Genomic DNA, 23,144 nt, shown 5'->3' with positions numbered 1-23,144 from the left:
TCTGATGGCTAGGTGTAACACCTTACCATCTCTTTGAAATTCATGACTTTGGTTTATCTAAAAATGCAAATATTCTTCACACCTCACACTCTAAAACTTCAGCCATGTTTACATATTTCGCATTTCAAACCTGGTTACCCTTCTGATACATCAAAGCACTCAGACCAGCTGTCTGTAATTCAATTAAAACACACACACATACGTCTACACACACAGAAACGAATCCAAACCCCACTATTAACCTACCTTTACAATAAATTACAATAATATTATGAAAATCATTATATCCTCATGACACATATATATATAGACTTTTGTGTATTGCGTGAAAACAGAGCAGACATCAGCAGTCAGAATAACTGCAATGTCTGCAAACAGTGCAGATATAAAAATGATTTGGTCACACGAATGAGACATCTTTATAGAAGGTGACATCACTCACATGATTTGCCTTATTAGTGATGTACACTGGCATTAAAACATTGCTTAAACTGTCCAGTAAATACCTTTTACTGCAACTGATATCTTTGACCGTTCTTAGATGTAGTCTGTGATCTTTGGCCATGAGCCAAATCTTATATATTAAGTCAGCAAAATAGAACACTTACTTCCCTAAACTTTGAATCCTAAACTTTGAATCTTAAATTTGGTTCAGTAATAAAGGTAATGTTTACCACTGGCTATGGCTGAGGAGGAAATTTTGGAAGTGTTTTCCTGACCAGGTTATGACATTTTGTTGTCTAGTTAATAAGCACTATTTATAATTGTGAGAGAATAGATCTACTTAATAACTGTGAAGGTAATGTGCACAAGTGCTGACAGATGTTTTTTTGGCTGTCTCAGTCGTGGTTTGAGTTACAGTCTGTGAGTTCTTTACTTCCATTCTCTGTTGAGCTGTGAGCCAGCCAGCTGTCATCAGCTTGCTTGCTGCGCTAGCACGAGTTGGGTAGTTGGGCACTGAATGGCTAATGCAACCTACCAATGGCCACTGGAGGCCCAAAACAAGTTCATTGATCTGCATTACAAACATTTGTCCAAACATAGTTACAAAGTGTAAATGGAAGTGATTATGAGGTCCGTTGCAACACTTTGACAAAACCTTAGTTCCATTGCATGGCACACATGTTCAGTTTACATACACTTGCAGAACCAAGTGTTCTTATTTATTTTTTTTAAAAACCCACAAGGAAACTTAAAAAGAAATTGATTGTAATTTAATCAATCTGTGTAAAGTACTCTTCTGTAACCTCTTCACCTCCAAAATAACCATAGGCCATCAATTTTGATTCGTTAATCTAATACTTAGCAAACTTTGAAATGGTTATAATACACCCCCATCACAAATATCATTTAGCTTTTTCCATAAATATTACAAATGGTGGTAGTGATGTGTCGCTTATACTTGAGGATGACCATGCGAGCATTGCATATTCATGCTAGATGGTTGAATTGATTTCTATGCAGACTACTACTTGGTGTATAAGCACATTCCTGTGGGCTCACTTCTTGATATTTCTGACATTGATGATCCTTCTATCTCATGTTTCATGCCTTCACACATGCAGGTACAGCAAGTAATTAGGAAGACACACAGAACGTTGGCTTTTATTGCAAGGGGAATGGAGCATAAAAGTAAAGAAGCCTTGCTGCAACTGTATTGTGCATTGGTGAGACTGCACTTCAAGTACTGTGCATTCCCTCTTGAATGCCTCTCTTGAATGTCCTTCCACCTCACTCTCAGGCAGCACCCTGGTGAGCCTTGCTCACTGCTCGTGCATACCAGGAAATTAAGATGTCCACAATTTTCCATGCAATGATTTTCCACTCTTAAAGCATGCACTGATGAGTATGAACACCACGGGCAGAATTTGCCCTTGATGGGCGTGCGGGCCCCACCAGCTCGGCAGCCGACGGGCAGCCGACCCCCACCACCGAAACGGGGCCCGCCGCCATTTTGAGTGGGTGGGTCAATTAAGGCCCACCCAGCGGCCTGCCCAACGGGAATCACTATGCGCTTCCTGTGCGGAGGGTGGAGGGATTCCCCATCTGTCAATGTGCTCACTGCTCCCTGAGACAAATCACTGTCTCAGGGAGATTATTGACAGTTCAGAAAACTTTAAAAATAGAAAAATTAAAAAATTATTAATATGTCCCCCTCATGTGACAATGTCACATGAGATGGGACATGTTAATAAATATCATTTAAAATGTATTAAAGTTTTTAAAAACGGACATAAAACCTCATCCCGCCAGTGGATAAAGTTTCATGTATTATCAGTCAGCCTTAAGGTTGGACGGGCAGGTCTTTAATTATCTTAATTACTCTGTCAATGGCCTCAATTGGGTTCCTCCCAACATCATTCTGCGTCATTTTCCTGTCGGCGAGCGGGCCCCGCCCCCAAATCGCCGACGGGAAAATTCAGGCCCACTTGTTCACTGTGAATTAGAAACCAGTTAATTTTGAAATATTTAAAAATCTACATATTGTTAAAGCACCATTTCAATTGTTACCTTTAAATAGAAACTGACAAATATATTTTTTTAAATTCAAGCAATGTTTTTGAAACTCCAGTACCATCCTGCTGAACATGTTTAAGTAGCTACTATTGGCAATGTTCTTGTTAGTTTAATTTGTGGTTGAAAATGCATTGGTTTGTGAATTTACAAGGAGAGTGGCTGCATGAGTGACCAACCCACATGGAGCTAATGCCTTCAGGGAGGGAGGAGAGAGAACATCCAGAAATATTTATTAGACTTATCATTAAAATGCATCTGATTATTTGGAAGTGCCATTGCCTGGTTTCAGATATTCTCAGAAAATATCTGTTCCTATTGCAGTATCCACATAAGGGAGAATTTCCACTTGTACATGGCTGATCTTTGCCTGGTGCGCTTAGCAGGAGGTTTTACATCTTCAGTCTATGATTTTCCATCCATTAGGTGCCCGGGGTGGTGGGGGCTGGGGTGGTGTTGGTTCTGGGTATGTTTCCAATATGCACTCCAGATGTGCATAAAGTGTGTCAGGGTAGTAAAGACCCTGCTCAGTTTCAGTGCTCAAAATGTTTCAACAAATGTGTGAAAGGTTTATATGATATCCACGCTCCAGAAGTTAGCTTTTACAGGCCCTACTTCCAGTTGATGACCATATGAAGATAAATGTATGCTGAACAACCCAAATTATTGTTGAATTGTAAAATACATTTTAAAATAATGTCACTGTTATAATTTTTGCCAAATCTTGCATCATGATCATATTGTGGTATCAATGTAGAATACCAAAGAAACCATATGGATTACTTAATTAAATAAATGGGAGATCAAGGTTCTTGATTTTCTCCAACCAGCACCCCCTGCAAACATCAGTGGATTAAGGTAAATTATTTGCAAAGACGACCAAGTACAGGCTTTATGAACCTCTATAATAGAAAATTGAAATGTGCATTGGAACATCTGATTGGCAAGGCACGAACTAATGCAGGTTTTTGTAAGCCACATCAATGTTAATAATCCCATCCAGTCCTCATTTGGATCACGTAGCAAACTATGGATGTCTGACTCATGGTCCAGACATTGATGTGGTTAGAGACCAAAGCTGATGTCTGAGTCTGTTACCACTGTCAATATTATTGTTTCAGATAATGCAGGACAGCATTCAATCAGTAACCACTATTTCAACCATTCTCTTCTTATTAAATAGCCAAGTCCAACATGTTTATCAAGTGCACCATCATGTCTCTTATTCATTTAGCCATCCTTCACTGTATGTCATAAAAAAATCAAGTTGCTTCTTTTACAATAATGTAATGTCTCAGATATCTCTTTATGAAAGCACTTTGCTTCACAGTTTTAGAACATGTGAGGCACTTGTAGCATTCAAATGAATACAGCAAGTAATGTCATTAAATTTATTAAATAAAAATTGGGGATATTTACAGCCATTTGACTCTGCAGTATACCATATGGACAATTGCAAAACTTTATTGCTGGTTTGATTTATGAGTGATTTTGTGCAAATTTAGTTAAAATAAAGCAAAGGCATTCAGCTTCTTACCAAGATAATCCATTGGCTCTGTTTTTGAGCATGTTTCTAATTAAACTCCAATAGCCAGATTGTGTTACCATCTGAAGGATGTTAGAGCCATTAGATTGGATTAATGCACCCACCAACAACAAAGAAGTGTTGAGCTCTGAAGCCTTTGGAATCCCCGACAGGTAGTGGGTTTTGAGCAGGTGGAAGGAAGGGCAAGGCAATTTTCAGGATTGGGATAATTTAACTCCAGATCCTCATTTAAATGCTTCCAGTCCACTTTCCACCTGAAGTGGGCATGAAGAGGCTGCAAGGTGGCAGCAGGCTGGGCAAGATTGGGTGGGCCTTGGCCACTTGCCAGTTTTGATGTAAGTGGCAGAAATGAGATTTCAGAAGTCTCAAGGGAGACAATGTGGGGCAAGAGAGAGCACAACTTTTTAGGGCCCAGAGGGAAAACGCCTCATGGCTCCACTAAGGTAAGTTTTCCAGTCACCTTGTAGGTCCTTTTCTGTGTGCAGATCAGCTTTGGCGATTTTCCGTTCAGACCTCAGTTAAAATACGATCAAGGCCCTATTGATGTTACAGGAAAATAATTTGAATAAATTAGTGAAGCTGGGCCTTAGTTCGGGGCCTCATTCACCTGCAGAATCTTGTAGGGTGAAATTGGAAACAGCACAAAAGAGTCAAGATAAGTAATTTGCTGACTTTCAACTGCACATACACCTGGTTTCCACCAGGCAATTAGGATCAAAACTGATTCCCTTTAGCAATGGAATAGTTTTTGAAACTGGGCTATTACATATCAATGCTAACTTAGTTGAATTTTCTTCATATTAATTAACTATTAACTAACTGTTGCCGCTGAAGCCTATTAAATCAACATGTGTACACAATTTTAATTTAAAAATGATCCATGTGAGCTGATCTATCCTTCTGGACAGTTGGAAAGAAGAATCTTTTATTCCATTATTGAGATCCATTTGCAACCTCTCTGCAATCTTCCAAGCTTTTGAATTAAAAAAAGAATCAGCATGAATGCTTCATTTCTTTTTGACAGACTGGTAGAACAAGAAGGTTGATTAAAGATCAAAACTTCAATATATTTTGGATGCAAACTATTGTGGCCAACAAAGGCAGGCTTACTAGAGCGTGTGGAAGAAAAGTGAGCCATGCAGATTTAATATTACTTAATTTATTCTGTCTAATGTGCTTCATTCTGTTCAAAAGCAGCATTAGTGTGGGATCAGGTAATGCTCAGAACAGACATGACCTTGCATTCCAGGTTTCTGATAACTGTCAGTTTTAATCCTCCACTTTAATATGTGCTTGTGAACTGTTTCGATGTTTCTACAGCTGGGCTGTTGGTGACTGGGGAGAATGTAGCCAAACGTGTGGAAGAGGTGAACAGTTCAGACAAGTCCACTGCACTCGAAGACTTGCCTACAATAAGCTAGAGGATGTGCATCATGCGTTGTGCTCATTCCCAATGCCGATACGAAAGCAAGCTTGCAATACTCGTAACTGTCCACCTGCGTGGAGTGTAGGAGCTTGGTCTGAGGTACGTGTCAAAATTACTGGTGGGATTATGATTATTCATTGATAATTTGAGCTTGGCCAATACTTATCTGACATTCTAACCTAGAACATAATCAATAATAGATTGCAATTGGGTAGGGATTAAAAGCTTTTGCCATTTGATTGTGAAATTAGTCATGGACTGACAATGTACAGCAGATACTGCTGGTGATGTCTGTTGATCATGTGCATCCCCAGCATCTAACGCTGTATATTCTATATATGGCATATTTTATTGCAATATTCATTTTGCAGTTCAACACACCAGTATCCCTGGTCTTGTTAAACATCGGTTTCAATTCAGAGTTAGGAAGTAAGCAATATAATATTACCCACTGCACCTCAGGCCACACATGTGGTATGATCTACTAAAACTAAATTAGAAGTGGCTACTGAGGAGATGAAAGCATAGGTAACTCAATTACTTGACCTAACTGTTAAAGTTTAGTGTACTCTTCCCCGCTCTGTTATATATCTGTTTGTAATAGCCTTATAATTTGCTGTTACTACACAAATCGGTTACTTTATCTGAGATAATAGTTCATGAAAAAGAAACATTTAAATCACCAGTTGTAAGATTTGTTGGTGCTGATCATACACAACTGCTGTTTATGAAATTAATGAAAGGTTAGCTGAGTTTTTCTGATATAGCTTTTTTGGCCTTTCATTCTATTTAAAACAGCATATTTTAATTCTAAATGTCTGGAGGTATGAATCAAATATTAAATTTTAATTTTTCACAGTCAAATCTATTTATGGTGCAGTGGCTGATTAAGCTAACCAATGTGAACATGGTTGAAGTTGATATATTCTCTACTATCAGCTAACATAGTGTATATAAACTTATTTTTCTAACACCAAATCATGTCCAAAAGGAATTGTTCTTTGATAAAAGCTCTACATTTTAGAATACATTTTAGAAGTTAGTGCTCATGCTGTGGTGTTCTGTGCCATGAGAGGGTAAATTAGACAATCGACACTGATAAGCAAGCCCAATTTGGAGTCTTCCCAGTCTTCCCAATGGGAGGACACTAAACGAATGTACTGACCTCTAGTGGCCAAAAGCCTGATTTTTCTCCATCATAGAATAATACAGCACAGGAAGAGGGAGGCCAATCAGCCCATTGTGCCTATGCTGGTTCTTCAGTAGAGCCATCCAATTAGCCCCACTCCCCTGCTCTTTTCTCAAAACCCATTTTTTTCCCTTCAAGTGTTTCAAATACTTATCCAATTCTCTTTTAAATGGTACTATTAAATCTGCTTCCACCACCCATTAAGGTTGTGCATTCCAAGTCACAACAATTCCCTGCACTAAAAAAATTTCCTCTCTCTGGTTGCCAACCCTTCTGTAACTGAAAACAGTTTCTTTCTATTTACTCTTTTTTTTAAAAAAAAAAATCATGATTTTGAACACCTCTTTGAAATCTCCTCTTAACCTTCTCTGCTCTAAGGAGTACAATATCATTTTCTTCAGTCTCTTCACATAGTCCCTCATTCTCAGTACCATTCCAATAAATCTGTTCCACACCCTCTTCCAAGGCTTTCACATCCTTCCTCTAGAGTTGAGAAAAGGACTCCAGCATGTTTTAACTGGTGTTTTACGGAGGTTTAGCATGATGTTCGAGCTTTTGTAATCCACACCTATAAATAAAACCAAGAAACCCAAATGCTTTTTCAGTAACCCTTTCAATATGTCACCACAAAGATTTAGGTACGTACATCCCCAAATCTCCATGTTTCTGCACCCTCATTAAAATTGTAAATTTTGTTGAAATTGCTTCTCATTCTTCCCACAAAAAAAAATTACTTCATACTTCTCTCCAATCTGAAAACCAACCATTCACCACTATTTTCTGTCACTTAGCCGATTTCTGACCCATGCTGCTGCTGTTTCTTTTATTCCATGGCCTTCAAGTTTATAAGTATAAATCTATATGTGGTACTTTATTAAATGCCTTTTTGAATGTCCATGTGCACAATGTCAACTGCACTACTGTCATCCATTCTCTATTATTTCATCAACGAATTCAATCAAATTAGTCAAACATAATTTGTCTTTAACAAATTTATGCTGACTTTCATATATTAGCTCATGTTTCTCTAAGTGCCAATTAATTTTGTCACATTATTGTTTGAAAGTACCCCCTCTACTGATGTTAGGCTGACTCACCTGTGGTTGGCTGGGATTATACCCCTCTGTATTTCTGGATAAAGGTGTAACATTTATAATCCACAAGTCACCTTGTACCAGCCCCATATCTAAGGAGGATTGAAAGATTGTGACCAGCAGCTTCTGCAATTTCCACCTGTACTTCTTTCAGTAATCCATCCAGACTGGGCGACCTTTCTATTTTGAGGACTGCAAAGCATTTAAGTACCTCCTGTTTATTTTTATCCTATCCAATATTGCTACTCCAGTTTTACTGCAACATTGGCAGCATCCTTGTTTTTAATAAAGACAGTACAAAGTACACATTTAATACCCATGCCCTGCGCATCCACAAGAAGATCTCCTTTTTGGTCCTTAATCAACCACACTCTCCCTTTGACACCCCTTAATTATTTACACGTTTATAAAAGACTTTTAGGTTCATTTTATGTTAGCTACTAATCTATTCTCCCAGTCTCTCTTTGCTCCTTTTATTCGCCTTTTTTTAGATTACCTCAGTGTTTTGTGCATTTACCTTTTATTCCTCACTGTAATTATGAACCTTAAATTGTCAAAAGCCTCTTTATTCTGTTGTCTTTTAACCTCTGTATCTTTAGTTATCCAGGGAGCTCTAGCTTTGGATGCCTTTCCTTTTCTTATTATTGGAATGTGCTCTATATCTGACTCACCCACTCTTTGAAGGCTTCCCATTGTTCAGTTACTGCTTTGCCCACTTTGCCCTTTACCATACATATTCTAAACCTGATATCACCATTTTCCCCAAATCTTCTCCTACTGAAACATGCTCTACTTGCCCTACTTTAGACTCCAGAACCAGATCCAGCACTGTTTCCTTCCTCATTGGGCTAGGAAGACACTGGTCCATATCTGGACATTAGTATTATCTTGCATCTTTCTGTGGTTTGCTTCCTAATTTACTTCTCTATCTTCATCCCATTCTTTGGTGGCCAATGTAAATACATCCAATTGAGTAATAGCCCCCCTATTGTTCCTTTATTGTAACCAAATAGAGACTGCCTTTGAACTCTCTACTACAATATCCCTCTCCTGTGCTATATTCAATGCTACTTTGATGCTGTTACCCCACTCTTTTTCACTCTTTTCCCTATATTTCCTAAATACATTGTAGCCAGGTATGTTAACTATCTAATTCTCTCCTTTTTGAGTCAGGTTATTGTCACCATATCATAGCCCATGTGGCAATTTATAGCTGCAGCTCACTAACCTTTTTTTTTTCCAAACCCATCTTCATATTTCCAATCTATTCTTTACTCTAGTGCTTTTTGTCTCTCTGACCCCTCTGTACACTTTATTTCTTCTGATTAATGTTTCATCCTGCCGCTAATCCCCTGCCAATTAGTTTAAACCCTCACGTACGGTACCACTTAACTTCCCTACAAGGGCGTTGGTCCCAGTTCTGTTGAGGTCCAAGCTGTTCAACTTGAGCAGGTCCCTTTGCACAGAAAAAGTCTTAGTGCCCCTTAATCTGAAACCCATCCTCCCGCACCACACAAATACCTGTTTTATCTTATTATTCTTATACTCAGTCACACATGGCTCTGCGGGTAATCCAGATAAAGGCTAACTTTGAAATCCTGTTTTTTTAAACTCTAATTGATTCTTAAACTCTAACTTGCAGGGTCACAACCCTGTTCCTTCCTATTCTTTGTTTGCCACAAGGACTTCTCGCTGTTCCCTTTCCTTCCTCAAAATATTCTGTAACCTCTCAGTGATGTCCTTTACCCTGACACCGGGGAAGCAACACACCAAGCTGGACTCACACAGTTACAGAAACGCCCTCCAACCCCTGACAATCAAATCTCCTATGACCACTGCATTTCTACACTTTACCCTGCCCTTCCCCCGCTACCAACACTGCCCCCAATCACCGCCGACCCCCCCCCCCCGCCCCCCCCCCACCCCCCGACACCCCCAATCTCCCCGCATCTCCAGATGCAGTAATTTGCACCACAGTGTTGTGGATATGCTCGATACTGTGACACTCCAAACCTCCTCATCCTCACTGGCATTCAATGATGAAAACCAGTTTGAGATTGCCACTCGTGGAGGATTGATATGCTACAACATGATCAATTACTTATTCTCCTGAGTTCTCTGCAGCTATGAGGTGATCATACCCTGTAGTGTGCACACCATGAAATTCTGAGCGTACCCCTGCAGTGTCTCCAGCCACCCCTCAAGCTCAGAAACCTTGAGCAACTAGAGACACTTACACATGTCTCCGAGACAGAGGAGCTGGAGTTCCCACGTGGCACAGGAATTGACCACTGGATTCTAGCTGCCCCATCATTTTACTTATGTTTTTAAAAATCCTTAATCTTTCTGATTATGTTTACTTACTGTTAGCCTTGCCTTAAATAAGTTAGCACCTCTGAAATGGCCCAGTAAGCCACTCAGTTGTATGAAACCGTGACAAAGTCTCAAAAAAGGAATGAAACCGGTCTGACCACCTGGCATCGACCTAGGCACCGGAAATGACAATGGCAAACTCAGCCCTGTCGACCCTGCAAAGTCCTCCTTCGTAACAACTGGGGGCTAGTCAAGCAACAACCTGACATAGTCATCCTCACCATAAGACCATAGGACATAGGAGCAGAAATTGGGCCATTCGGCCCATCGAGTCTGCTCCGCCATTCAATCATGGCTGATAAGTTTCTCAACCCCATTCTCCCGCCTTCTCCCCATAATCTTTGATCCCCTTACCAATCAAGAACCTATCTACCTCGGTCTTAAATACACTCAATGACCTGGCCTCCACAGCCTTCTGTGGCAATGAATTCCATAGATTCACCACTCTCTGGCTAAAGAAGCTTCTCCTCATCTCTGTTCTAAAAGGTCTTCCCTTTACTCTGAGGCTGTGCCCTCAGGTCCTACTCTCTCCTACTAATGGAAACATCTTCCCCACGTCCACTCTATCCAGGCCTTTCAGTATTCTGTAAGTTTCAGTCAGATCCTCCCTCATCCTTCTAAACTCCATCGAGTATAGACCCAGAGTCCTCAAACATTCCTCATATGTTAAGCCTTTCATTCCTGGGATCGTTCTCGTGAATCTCCTCTGGACCCGCTCCAAGTCCAGCACATTCTTCCTGAGATACGTGGCCCAAAAGTGCTCACAATATTCTAAATGTGGTCTGACCAGAGCCTTATAAAGCCTCAGCAGCACATCCCTGCTTTTATATTCTTGTCCTCTCTAAATAAATGCCAACATTGCATTTGCCTTCCTAACTACCGACTCAACCTGCAAGTTAACCTTAAGAGAATCCTGGACTAGGACTCCCAAGTCCCTTTGCACTCCAGATTTCTGAATTCTCTCCCGACTTAGAAAATAGTCTATGCCTCTATTCTTCCTACCAAAGTGCATGACCTCACACTTGCCCACATTGTATTCCATCTGCCACTTCTTTGCCCATTCTCCTAACCTGTCCAAATCCTTCTGCAGCCTCCCCGCCTCCTCAATACTACCTGTCCCTCCACCTATCTTTGGATCATCTTCAAAGTTAGCCAGGATAATCTCAGTTCCTTCATCTAGATCATTAATGTATAAAGTGAAAAGTTGTGGTCCCAACATTGACCCCTCCGGAACTCCACTAGTCACCGGCCGCCATCCTGAGAAGGACCACCTTATCCCCACTCTCTGCCTCTTGCCAGACAGCCAATCTTCTATCCATGCTAGTACCCTGCCTCTAACACCATGGGATCTTGTCTTACTGAGCAGCCTCCTGTGCGGCACCTTGGAAGTCCAAGTAGATAACATCCATTGGCTCTTCTTTGTCTAATCTACTCATTACCTCCTCAAAGAATTCTAACAGATTTGTCAGGCATGATCTCCCCTTGATGAAACCATGCTGACTTTGCCCGATTTTATCATGCACTTCCAAGTATTCTGAAATCTCATCCTTAATAATGGACTCTAAAATCTTACCAACGACCGAGGTCAGGCTAATCGGCCTGTAATTTCCCATCTTTTGCTTCACTCCCTTCTTAAGCAGGGGGATTACATTAGTGATTTTCCAGTCCTCTAGGACCCACCCTGACTCCAGTGATTCCTGAAGGATCATCACTAACGCCTCCACTATCTCTTCAGCTATCTCCTTCAGAACTCTGGCGTGTAATCCATCTGGTCCAGGTGATTTATCCACCTTCAGACCTTTCAGTTTTCCTAGCACCTTCTCCTTGGTAATGACCACCATACTCACCTCTGCCCCCCACCCCCCCTCCGACTCTCTTGAACTTTGGGGATGTCACTCGTGTCTTCCACTGTGAAGACTGACTCAAAGTACCTATTCAGTTCCTCCGCCATTTCTTTGTTCCCCACTACTACTTCTCCAGCGTCATTTTCCAGCCGCCCAATGTCCACTTTTGCCTCTCTCTTACCCTTTATATATCTAAAAAAAACTCTTGCAATCTTCCTTTATATTACTGGCTAGTTTACCCTCATATTTAACCTTCTCCCTCCTTATTTCTTTTTTAGTTGTCCTCTGTTGGTCTTTGTAGGTTTCCCACTGCTCTTCGCTGCATTGTATGCTTTCTCTTTAGCTTTTATGCTGTCCCTGACTTCCCTTGTCAGCCATGGTTGCCTTGTCCTCCCTTTAGTATGCTTCTTCTTCCGAGGGATGAATTTAAGCAGCAAACGATAGACAGTGCTAAGCAATCCCACAACCAACAGATCAGGCATAAGGTCTGCAGTCCTGCCACACCCAGTCGTGAATGGTGGTGGACAATTAAACAACTCACTGGAGGAGGAGGCTCCCAAATTACTCCCAGAAACTCCTGCCATTGCTGTTCCACTGTCTTTCCTGCTAGACTCATCTCCCAGTCAATTCTGGCCAGCTCCTTCCTCATGCCTCTGTAGTTACCTTTATTCAACTGTAATACCGTTACATCTGATTCCAGCTTTTTTCTCTCAAATTGCAGGGTAAATTCTATCATATTATGGTCACTTCCTCCTAAGGGTTCCTTCACCTTAAGCTCCCTTATCAAATCTGCCTCATCACACATCACTAAATCTAGAATTGCCTGTTCCCTAGTGGGCTCCATCACAGGCTGCTCCAAAAAGCCATCTCGTAGACATTCCACAAATTCCTTTTCTTGGGATCCACTACCAACCTGATTTTCCTAGTCTACCTGCATATTGAAATCCCCATGACCACTGTAACTTTGGCTTTCTTACACACCTTTTCTATCTCCTGGTGTATCTTGTGCTCCACATCCTGACTACTGTTTGGAGGCATGTACATAACTCCCATTATGGTTTTTTTACCTTTGCAGTTCCACAACTCTACCCACACAGATTCTACATCATCTGACCCTACATCATTTCTTGATATCGATTTAATTTCATTTCTTACTAACAAAGCAACCCCACCCTCTCTGCCAACCTGCCTATCTTTTCGATAGGATGTATATCCTTGGATATTTAGCTCCTAGTCCTGATCCTCACGGAATCATACCTTACAGATAATGCCCCAGGCACCACCATCACCATCCCTGGGTATGTTCTAGCAGGAGAGAACCAGCAGAGGTGGCAACATGGTGGTATACAGCCAGGAGGGAGTTGCCCTGGGAGTCTTCAACATCGACTCTGGACCCCTTGAAAGCTTATAGGGTCAAACATGGACAAGGAAACCTCCTGCTCTTTACCGTGCACCACCCTCCCTCAGCTGATGAATCAGTGCTCATCCATGTTGAACTCCAATTGGAGGAAGCACTGAGGGGGGCAAGAGCACAGAATGTATTCTGGGTGGGGTCTTCAATGTCCATCACTAAGAGTGGCTCTGTAGCACCACCACTGACTGAGCTGGCCGAGTCCTAAATGCCATAACTGCTAGACTGGGTCGGAAGCAGGTCGTAAGGGAACCAGCAAGAGGGAAAAACGTACTTGAACTCATCTTCGTCAACCTGCCTGTCGCAGATGCATCTGCCCATGACAGTATCGGTAGGAGTGACCACCTCACGATCGTTGTGGTGACAAAGTCCCAACTTCACACTGAGGATACCCTCCATCGTGTTGTGTGGCACTACCACCATGCTAAATGGGATAGATTTCAAGCAGGTCTAGGAACTCAAGACTGGACATCCATGAGGCACTGTGGGCCATCAGCAGCAGCAGGATTGTACTTTAACATAATCTGTGACCTCATGGCCCGGCATGTCCCCCACTCTACCATTACCATCAAGCCAAGGGATCAACCCTGGTTCAATGAAGATTGCAGGAGATATGCCAGGAGCAGCACCAGGCATATCTAAAACTGAGGTGAAAACCTGGTGAAGCTATAACACAGGACAACTTGTGTGCCAAACAGCATAAGCAACAAACGATAGACAGTGCTAAGCAATCCCACAACCAACAGATCAGGCATAAGCTCTACAGTCCTGCCACACCCAGTCGTGAATGGTGGTGGACAATTAAACAACTCACTGGAGGAGGAGTCCCCACAAATATCCCCATGCTCAAAATGGAGGAGCCCAGCATATTAGTGCAAAAGATATTCTGAAGCATTTGCTGCAATCTTCATCTAGAAGTGCTGAGTGGATGATCCATCTCAGCCTCCTCCGGAGGAGCCCAGCATCACAGATGCCAGTCTTCAGCCAATTCGATTTACTTCATGTGATATCAAGAAACAGCTGAAGGCTCTGGATACTGCAAAGGCTATGGGCACTGACAATAGTCCAGCAATAGTACTTGCCACGCCCCTAGCCAAGCTGTTCCAGTACAGCTACAACACTGGCATCTACCCAGCTATGTGGAAAATTGCCCAGGCATGTCCTGCACACAGAAAGCAGAAGAAATCCACCCCGGCCAATTACTGTCCCATCAGTCTACTCCCCATCATCAGTAAAGTAATGGAAGGGGCCATCCACAGTGCTATCAAATGGCACTTGCTTAGCAATAAACTGCTCACTGAGATTTGGGTTCCACCAGGGCCACTCAGCTCCTGATCTCATCACAGCCTTGGTTTAAACCTGGACGAAAGAGCTGAACTCCAGAGGTGAAGAGAGAGTGTCCTTTGCATCAAGGCAGCATTTGATCGAGTGTGGCACCAAGGAGCTCCAGCAAAACTGGCGTCAATGGGAATCAGAGTGAAAACTCTCCACTGGTTGGAGTCATACCTAGCAAAAACAAGATGGTTGTGGTTGTTGGAGGTCAGTCATTTCAGCTCCAGGATATCACTGCAGGAGTTACTCAGGGTAGTGTCCCAGGCCCAACCATCTTCAGCTACTTCATCAATAACCTTCGTTCCATCATAAGGTCAGAAGTGGGGATGTTCACTGATGATTGCACAATGTTCAGCACCACTCGCAACTCCTCAGATACTGAAGCAATCCATGTCCAAATGTAGCAAGACCAGGACAATATCTAGGCTTGGGCTGACAAGTGGCAAGTAACATTCGTGCCATATAAGTGCCAGGCAATGACCATCTCCAACAAGAGAGAGTCTAACCATCGCCCTTTGACATTCAATAGCATTACTGTCACTATCAACATCCTGGGGGTTATAACTGACCAGAAACTGAACTGGACTAGCCATATAAATACTGTGGCTACAAGAGCAGATCAGAGGCTAGGAATCCTGTGACGAGTAACTCACCTCCTGACTCCCCAAAGCCTCTCCACCACTTGCAAGGCACAAGTCAAAAGTGTAATGGAATACTCCCAATGTGCCTGGATAAGTGCAGTTCCCATAACACTCAAGAAGCTTGACACCATCCAGGACAAAGCAGCCCACTTGATTGGCACCACATCCAAAAACATTCACTCCCTCCACCACCGACTCACAGTAGCAGCAGTGTTTACAGTCTACAAGATACACACTGCAGGAATTTACCAGGACTCCTTAGACAGCACCTTCCAAACCATCTAGAACCACTACCATCTAGAAGGACAAGGGCAGCAGATAGATGGAAATACCACCACCGGGAAGTTCCCCTCCAAGTCACTTGCCATCCTGACTTGGAAATATATCGCCGTTTCTTCACTGGGTCAAAATCCTGGAACTCCCTCCCTAACAGCACTGTGGGTGTACCTATACCACATGGACTGCAGTAGTTCAAGAAGGCAGCTCACCGCCACTTTCTCAAGGGCAACTAGGGATGGGCAATAAATGCTGGCCCAGCCAGCGAAGCCCAAATCCTGTGCATGAATAAAAATAAACGACCCATACAATGTGGTTGATTCTTAACTACACTCTGAAATGGTCTAACAAGCCACTCAGTTGAGGGTCAGTTAGGGGTGGGCAAAAAATGCTGGCCCCCCTTGCCAGTGATGTCCATATCCCATGAAAGAATAAAGAAAAAAACATGGTGTTCACATTCCAGGTAGAATCTGTTTACCTGTGCTCTTCCTCAATCCCAGAAAACATGCCACAACCAGGGTTTGTAGTAAAAGTTTAAAATGAAGCCACTGTAAATCCTTGGCTATAAAATTGACTTTAAAGGATAGATTCTATGGGTGTGTCAAGAGCACAAATTCATCAAACCTACCTACAAAATTCATATTTATGATGAGTAGTTTTTTTTGACACTGAGGATGGCTGAAGCAACTTCAAACTATTTTTTTAGTAACACAATTACACTGCCAATATAACGTAGTTTATTGGAAAACAGAACTTAAGTCAGAATGGTATGATTTTTAATCTGATATAGCCAGTCGTTGAACATTTTTTGTTTCTCTAGTGTTCCCGAACATGTGGAAAAGGATGGAGGAAGAGGACTGTCATTTGCAAGAGTACGAATCCGACTCCCAGGGCTCAGATCCTACATGGTAGTGCTTGCAAGGCAGAACCAAAACCCAAAACCCAGGAAACCTGCCTGCTGAAACGCTGTCATAAACATCGAAAAATGCAATGGTTTATATCTACATGGGCTGAGGTAGAGCAACCAGTTTACTTTTACAGACAACAGAAATTTATTAATCAAAAAATAATAGAGAATAATAGATAAGCAGCAACGATAAAACAAAATGAATGCAGTATGTAAGGCCTCCAAAAATGAATTTATAATTTTAACAGGCCTTGCAGCCCCAGCAAGATCTCGCATCTTGACAGATCATATTTGAATATCACATCCAGCATGCTATAATTATCCAATATATGCTGGCTGTGTGCAAGGCTCTGCTGGCGAGTCAGGGCCTCAAAATCTTTTGGTGATGGTTGAAGTCGAGCCATGGCAGATCAGTCACTCATTATAAACCCCCTGAGCTTTCTTCCCATTGACGTCAATGAAAAGGAAAAGTGTATGAGATGTATAACAGGCGGTTGATCCACTGCCACTTATTTTCTGCCACCGCCGAAAGTTAAAATTGAACACATCGCTTCTCATTCATTGCTAACTCTATTCAGTAGAATTCACGCGCACAGGCAAGGACTCTGTCAGGTCAATGGGGGTCTCACCACTGGTCGGAGTGTCAGCGAGGACTCTCTGTTCCATAGGGGAGGAGGATGGAATCAAGTGCCCTTCAGGCACATAATTGCCACCCATGGCCCTCCCCACAATTAAGATCCCCAGTGCTAGTAGTCCCGCCCACTGAGAGCTGCTGGCCAATCAGAGACTGGCAGCCCTTCATGCTGCCAGTGCCAGCAGGAGTGTTGGCTTCTGGCGGCACTGCACCCAACCGAGGCCTAGGATCGCGAAGGGACCCCAGACGTCAAGTAAGTGAAGGCAGGATCGGGGTTACGGGATAGGAAAGAGAGAGGAGAGAGGTTGGAGGCAAGAGCAGGATGTTGGATTTCAGGAACCGCCTTCCACCCATCCCCCCCCCCCCCCAACCCTTCTTACCGATACCAGGTCCTTCGATCAGGCATAGAATGTTTAATTAGAGTGCCAAATTTTGAAGCAAATTGACATCCCACCGTCAGCGGCCAGGAAGCCTGCATCAGTCCTTTCTGTCCTCCAGCTATATCGGGAGGTGTTTTCTCACCACTGGAAGACTGACGCGGGGCCTGTCCCATGATTAAGTGGGCCCGGCTACCATGGTTCCTGCCACGACGTGCTGCATAAAATCCAGCACCGGAGAGAAAAAAATAAATAGCACCACATTACAAATACCTGATTAACCAAAAATTAGTGAAGCAACTACAAGAGCTTCAAAATAGAGGCTGGAAAATTAGATGCACAGTAAGTTAAGTGCACTGAAATCCTTATTCAGCCCTATGTTGGGACTTAAACAAAAAACAGAAATTCTGGAATTAAGCAAAACAAAATCTTTACAAACTTACACTCCTGGATTGGAACTTCATCCAACAGGATTATATATCAGGAATTGAAGCACACGCACTCCCCATGAACTTCTGGCCATTTTAATATGCACGCTCAGTGCACATGGAAAGGATGTTTCCTTGTGTGGGTGAGCCCAGAAGTAGGGGGCACTGTTTAAAATTAGGGGGTCACCCTTTTAGGACAGAGATGAGGAGAATTTCTTTCTCCAAGGGTCATGCAAATTTGGAATTCTCCGCCGCAGAAGGTGGTGGAGGCGGGGTCATGGAATATTTTTAAGGCAGGGTTAGATAGATTCTTGTTAGGCAAGGGAATCAAAGTCTATTGGGGTAGATGGGAATGTGGAATTGGAAACACAGGCAGATCAGCCGTGATCTTATTGAATGGCAGAGCCGGCTCAAGGGACCGAAAGGCCTACTTCTCCTATTTCTTATTTTCTTATGTTCATTGGGCAAAGCTCTGTGCTGTTGTGTGAATTCAAAGTTACCCACAGGGAGTTATGATAAAAGATCCTCACCCAAATGATTACTCTATTTTTTCCCTTCACAGAAACTGATGGACTTGCTCTGTACTTCCAGCATGTTCAACTTTACTTGCTAAGGAAACTATGGTGATAAAAAGCAACTTTGAAGGAGTACAAAGTGGGTAGTAGTGGATTGGTTTCCTGTAGCCCCATTTAATTTCCCTTTCTGTTGAAGCTTATGGGAAGTGACAGGAGGCAGAGTGTATCACAGGCAGCTGTTTCACTGCTGCCCAGTTTGCACTGCTGTCAAAGTTGATTTGTGCTTCAACGACATGATTCAATCTCAAATTTGTAAATTTGCCATTATCTAATCTCAAAGTTTCAGTGACAGAATGGAATCGTAGAATGATTACAGCAGAGAGAGAGGCCATTTTACCTGTCAAACCCATTCCAGTTCCTTGCAAAAGCAATTTATTTTGTCCCACTTACCTGCATTTTTTCCTCTTCGGGTGCTGACCAAATTCCTTTTGAAAGCCACAGTTGAATCTGCCACCACCAAACTCTCAGGCAGTACCTTCCAGATTCAAACCGTTCACTGAGTTAGAACATTTTTTCTCATGTTGCCTTTAATCCTTTTGCCAGTCATCTTAAATCTGTGTCATCTGGCTCTTAACACTTCTGCCAACGGAAACGGTTTCTCCCTATCTGCTCTGTCTGGACCCCATTCAATTTAAGCACCTCGATCAAATCTCCTCTCCATCTTCTTTAAGGTAAACAACCCAATCTGTCTAATCTATCTATCTAACTGAAGTCCCTCATTCTTGGAACCGTTCTCGTAAATCTTTTCTGCACCCTCTCTATAACCTTCACCTCCTTCCTAAAGTGTGGTGTCCGGAATGGGACTCAATACTCCAGTTGAGGCCAGATCAGTGTCCTATAAAGATTCATCATAACTTCCTTGCTTTTGTACTCTGTTTCTATTTACAAACCAAGGTCCCAAATGCCTTTGTAACTACTTTCTCAAACTGTCCTGTCATCTTCCCCACGTCTTTCAGTTACTGCACCCCTTTGAAATTGTACCCTTTAGGTTGTATTGCCTCAAATGTATCATTTCACACTTCTCGTTAAATTTTATCTGCCATATGTCCGTCCATTCAACCAGCCTTCCCTTGAAGTCTATCACTCTGCTCCTCACAGTTCACAATATTTCCAAATTTGTGTCATCTTCAAATTTTTAAATTGTGCCCTGTACATCCAAGTCTAAGTCATTTATATAGATCAAGAAAAACAGTCCTAGTGCCGGCCCCTGAGGAAGCCCATTATATACCTTCCATCAGCCCATAGAACAACCATTCACCACTGCTCTGTGTTTCTTGTCACTCAAACAATGTCCCTTCTATTCTGTGAGCTCCAACTTTGCTGGCAAAGTTATTATGTAACACTTTATCAAATGCCTTTGGAAATCCATATAGATCACATTAACTGCATTACCTTCATCAACTGTTTCTATTATCTCATCAAGAAAACTCAATGTTTTCCTCTCTTCTTTAAATGTTTCCCAGTGTTCTGTAAGTTGTGGTAAAGGGATTCAGAAGAGACACTTAAAATGTGCAGACAAAGACACTTCTGGAAAATATAAAGAATTTGCTTATAAAAGGTGTAATCACTTGCCAAGACCTAACCTGGAGTTGGAGAGAGCATGCATTCTAAGTGTATGTCCAAAAGCACCAAATGAAAGGACCTTCAGCAATGCATTAGCAAGCTGGTATGCCTCACCTTGGTCTCAGGTAGGGGAATGTTGCAATTATTCTATCTTAGCTTCATGTACGGTATTCCTATAACATTTGTTCAACATGTTTCAGGAATAAAGTTGAAGGATTGTATCTTCCTCCATTGGTTTTAATACCATAACTGAGATTTTATTTGTAGAATAGTTTACAGTGATTGTCAAGTAAAATCCAAATTTGAAGGGAGAATCTTCCCAGCAGTAACAATTTTAAAGTTCAGGCAAATATAACTTGGATCAACTTTAAGGTTACAGTTATATTGTACCAAATGATCTCAGATCAATAGACATAATGGCCCAGATCTTCCGATCTCCGAATCATCGAAACAACCCAAGAAGCGTATTAGGACCTCATGGAGGTCACCTCTTGTGGGAATTGCCTATAAAGTTTGAACTTCTGACAGGTATTTCCCCTGGTCCCGGCATCCTCCACGAAAGTTAGTTGGTGACTTCAGATAGTTCCGTTGTACTTACCTGTAAATGTTAGTCAGAAAAATCGTAGTCTAACTCTTGGGTAACCACAGAACTGAGACCCCCGCAATCACTCACAGTGATCCCTCTGACCCCCACGCTCAGGACCCTCAGACTACCCCAACCCAACACAACTAACCTTCCAACTACCTGACTAACCCCACGACCAGACCTGAATACCCCCACCTACCTGACCTGACTAGCCCCCTACCAGACCTGACCACCCCTCCCAACCCAACCCACCTGCCACCTCACCCACCTTCCATCTCACCCACTTGCTACCCTACCCACTTACCTCTCCCATCCACCCTACCCACTCATCGGACCTACCTATCCACCCTACCATCCTAACCATTTGCTAACGTTCATCTGTTTACCCATTCACCAACGTGCATCCGTTCACCCATTCACTAACACTCACACTGGACCTTTAAACTTAACATATGGCAGCTGGTGCCCTAACAAGAGTCTTCCCCGCAAAAGTACAGTGTTGGATGCTGTGCTTTGCATTCCTGGAGAGACCAGGCTCGAAAAACATGGCAAGAAATGCGGAGCAGCATCTGGGGGTGGAAAAGTTAGAGCGGAGTGGCAATCCAACAATGATTGCCACTTCACGGAAGATCTAAGCCAATATTCATTTACACCTGATGGTACATTGTTTATGCAATCTGACTGTATTCGGAACCATCAGACTCAGGAGACAGCTCTGCTCCTAGATTTGGAAGGCCCACTCTCTCAATACATTTAAATAAGTTATGAGTACAATTGCAAATTCCAGGGGGACCAATTAAACACATTGTAAACCAGGCTATAATCTCACTAGAGTGACATTCCAAACAGTTTCAAACCCAAGCACTGTGAGACTGCTTCTTTTGGTGAATTTGCACTGTTCCTCTGAAGCTGTCTTGCAGCAACGCTAAAGTTACATTATGAATGTACTCCAGGGCCCAGATTTTTGTGTGGGCTTGGGAAAATCTGACCAGCATACGTTTGCACCTTCTGAAATGCACATCAACCCATGTGTGACTGTTCCCGGGAATGTTGTAGTTTCACACGGGTCAGTTTCACAGTGCATTTTGCAAGCTGTGATGGAGTGCTTGAGGAGTGTTGTTGCAGAGGTGGGCCACAAAGAAGACCCACCTCAGTTCTCCAAAGCAGCACCCAACATTATGTAAAGGAGTCCTAAACCTCAACTCTCACCACCCCACCCACCCCCCTGTCACCCCATGTCCTCTCAGATTCCCCCGTTTCGCCTTCTTGCCCCCCAAGTATCCTCCATATCCACTCACCCTGTATCCACTATGTACAGCACAAGCAAAAAATGCTGGAAAAGCTCAGCAGGTCTGACAGCATCAGTGGAGAGAAAGACAGAGTTAACGTTTCGAGTCCATATGATTCTTCTTCAGAGCTAAAGGGAAGTAGAAACGTGGTGAAATATATACTGTTTAAGGGAGGGCGGAACAGGTGAAGTTGGATAGAAGGCCAGCGATAGGTGGAGGCAAAAGAAAGATTGCCAAAGATGTCATAATCAAAAGGTTAAAGTGCTGTTGATGGTGGTGATACTGGCAAAAGGAGGTGCTAATGGTGACATTAAGAGTGGAAAGCAGAATGTGATAATGGCAGGGCCAGGGTAAGCACTCTGGAAAGTGACAGATGGCCCAGTGGGGTGGGGGGATGGGACGGTGGTGGGAAAAAAAGATTGAAAAGGCTAAAAGCTGGGGATAAAACAATGAATAAAATGGAAATAATTTTTTTTAAATGATAATAATGGAAATAAGTGGGGGAAAAACATGATAAAAATTTAAAAATAAAAATGAATAAGAAAAAGGTGGGGGGGAATCAGAAAGGGGTGGGGACGGAGGAGAGAATTCATGATCTGAAGTTGTTGAACTCATGTTAAGTCCGGAAGGCTGTGAAGTGCCTAATCAGAAGATGAGGTGCTGTTCCTTCAGCTTGCATTGAGCTTCAGCGTAACATTACAGCAGGCCAAGGACAGACATGTGAGCATGAGAACAGGATGGTGTGTTGAAATGGCAAGCGACAGGAAGGTCTGGGTCATGCTTGCAGACAGAATGAAGGTGTTCCGCAAAGCGGTCAGCCAGCCTGCGTTTGGTCTCTCCAATGTAGAGGAGACCGCATTGGGAGCAGTGAATGCAGTAGACCAAATTGAGGGACACGCAAGTGAAGTGCTGCCTCACTTGAACGGAATGTTTGGGCACTTGGATGGTGAGGAGGGGGAAGTAAAGGGGCAGGTGTTGCACCTTCTACAATTGCATCGGAAGGTGCCATGGGAGGGGGTTGAGGTGTTGGGGCTGATATCCCGGAGGGCATGGTCCCTGCAGAATGCCCACGGTTGGGGATGAAGGGAAGATTTGTTTGGTGGTGGCATCATGCTGGAGTTGGCGGAAATGGCAGAAGA

General features: G+C 42.8%; 1 protein-coding gene across 1 annotated transcript in view; it reads left to right on the top strand.

The window, feature by feature from the left end:
• The window catches only part of LOC121276052 (A disintegrin and metalloproteinase with thrombospondin motifs 16), a 332,665-nt gene that overhangs the window by 295,306 nt on the left and 14,215 nt on the right, over nucleotides 1–23,144 (top strand). Inside the window, exons 18-20 of the mRNA XM_041183997.1 lie at nucleotides 5,381–5,585; nucleotides 16,467–16,661; nucleotides 20,031–20,255. Of these exons, the coding sequence (XP_041039931.1) occupies nucleotides 5,381–5,585; nucleotides 16,467–16,661; nucleotides 20,031–20,255 (625 nt within the window). The remainder of the gene's footprint in view (nucleotides 1–5,380; nucleotides 5,586–16,466; nucleotides 16,662–20,030; nucleotides 20,256–23,144) is intronic.

This window comes from Carcharodon carcharias, chromosome 3, assembly GCF_017639515.1.
Source record: "Carcharodon carcharias isolate sCarCar2 chromosome 3, sCarCar2.pri, whole genome shotgun sequence".
Classification (NCBI taxonomy): domain Eukaryota; kingdom Metazoa; phylum Chordata; class Chondrichthyes; order Lamniformes; family Lamnidae; genus Carcharodon; species Carcharodon carcharias.
This window is presented reverse-complemented; position numbering and strand designations above follow the sequence as displayed.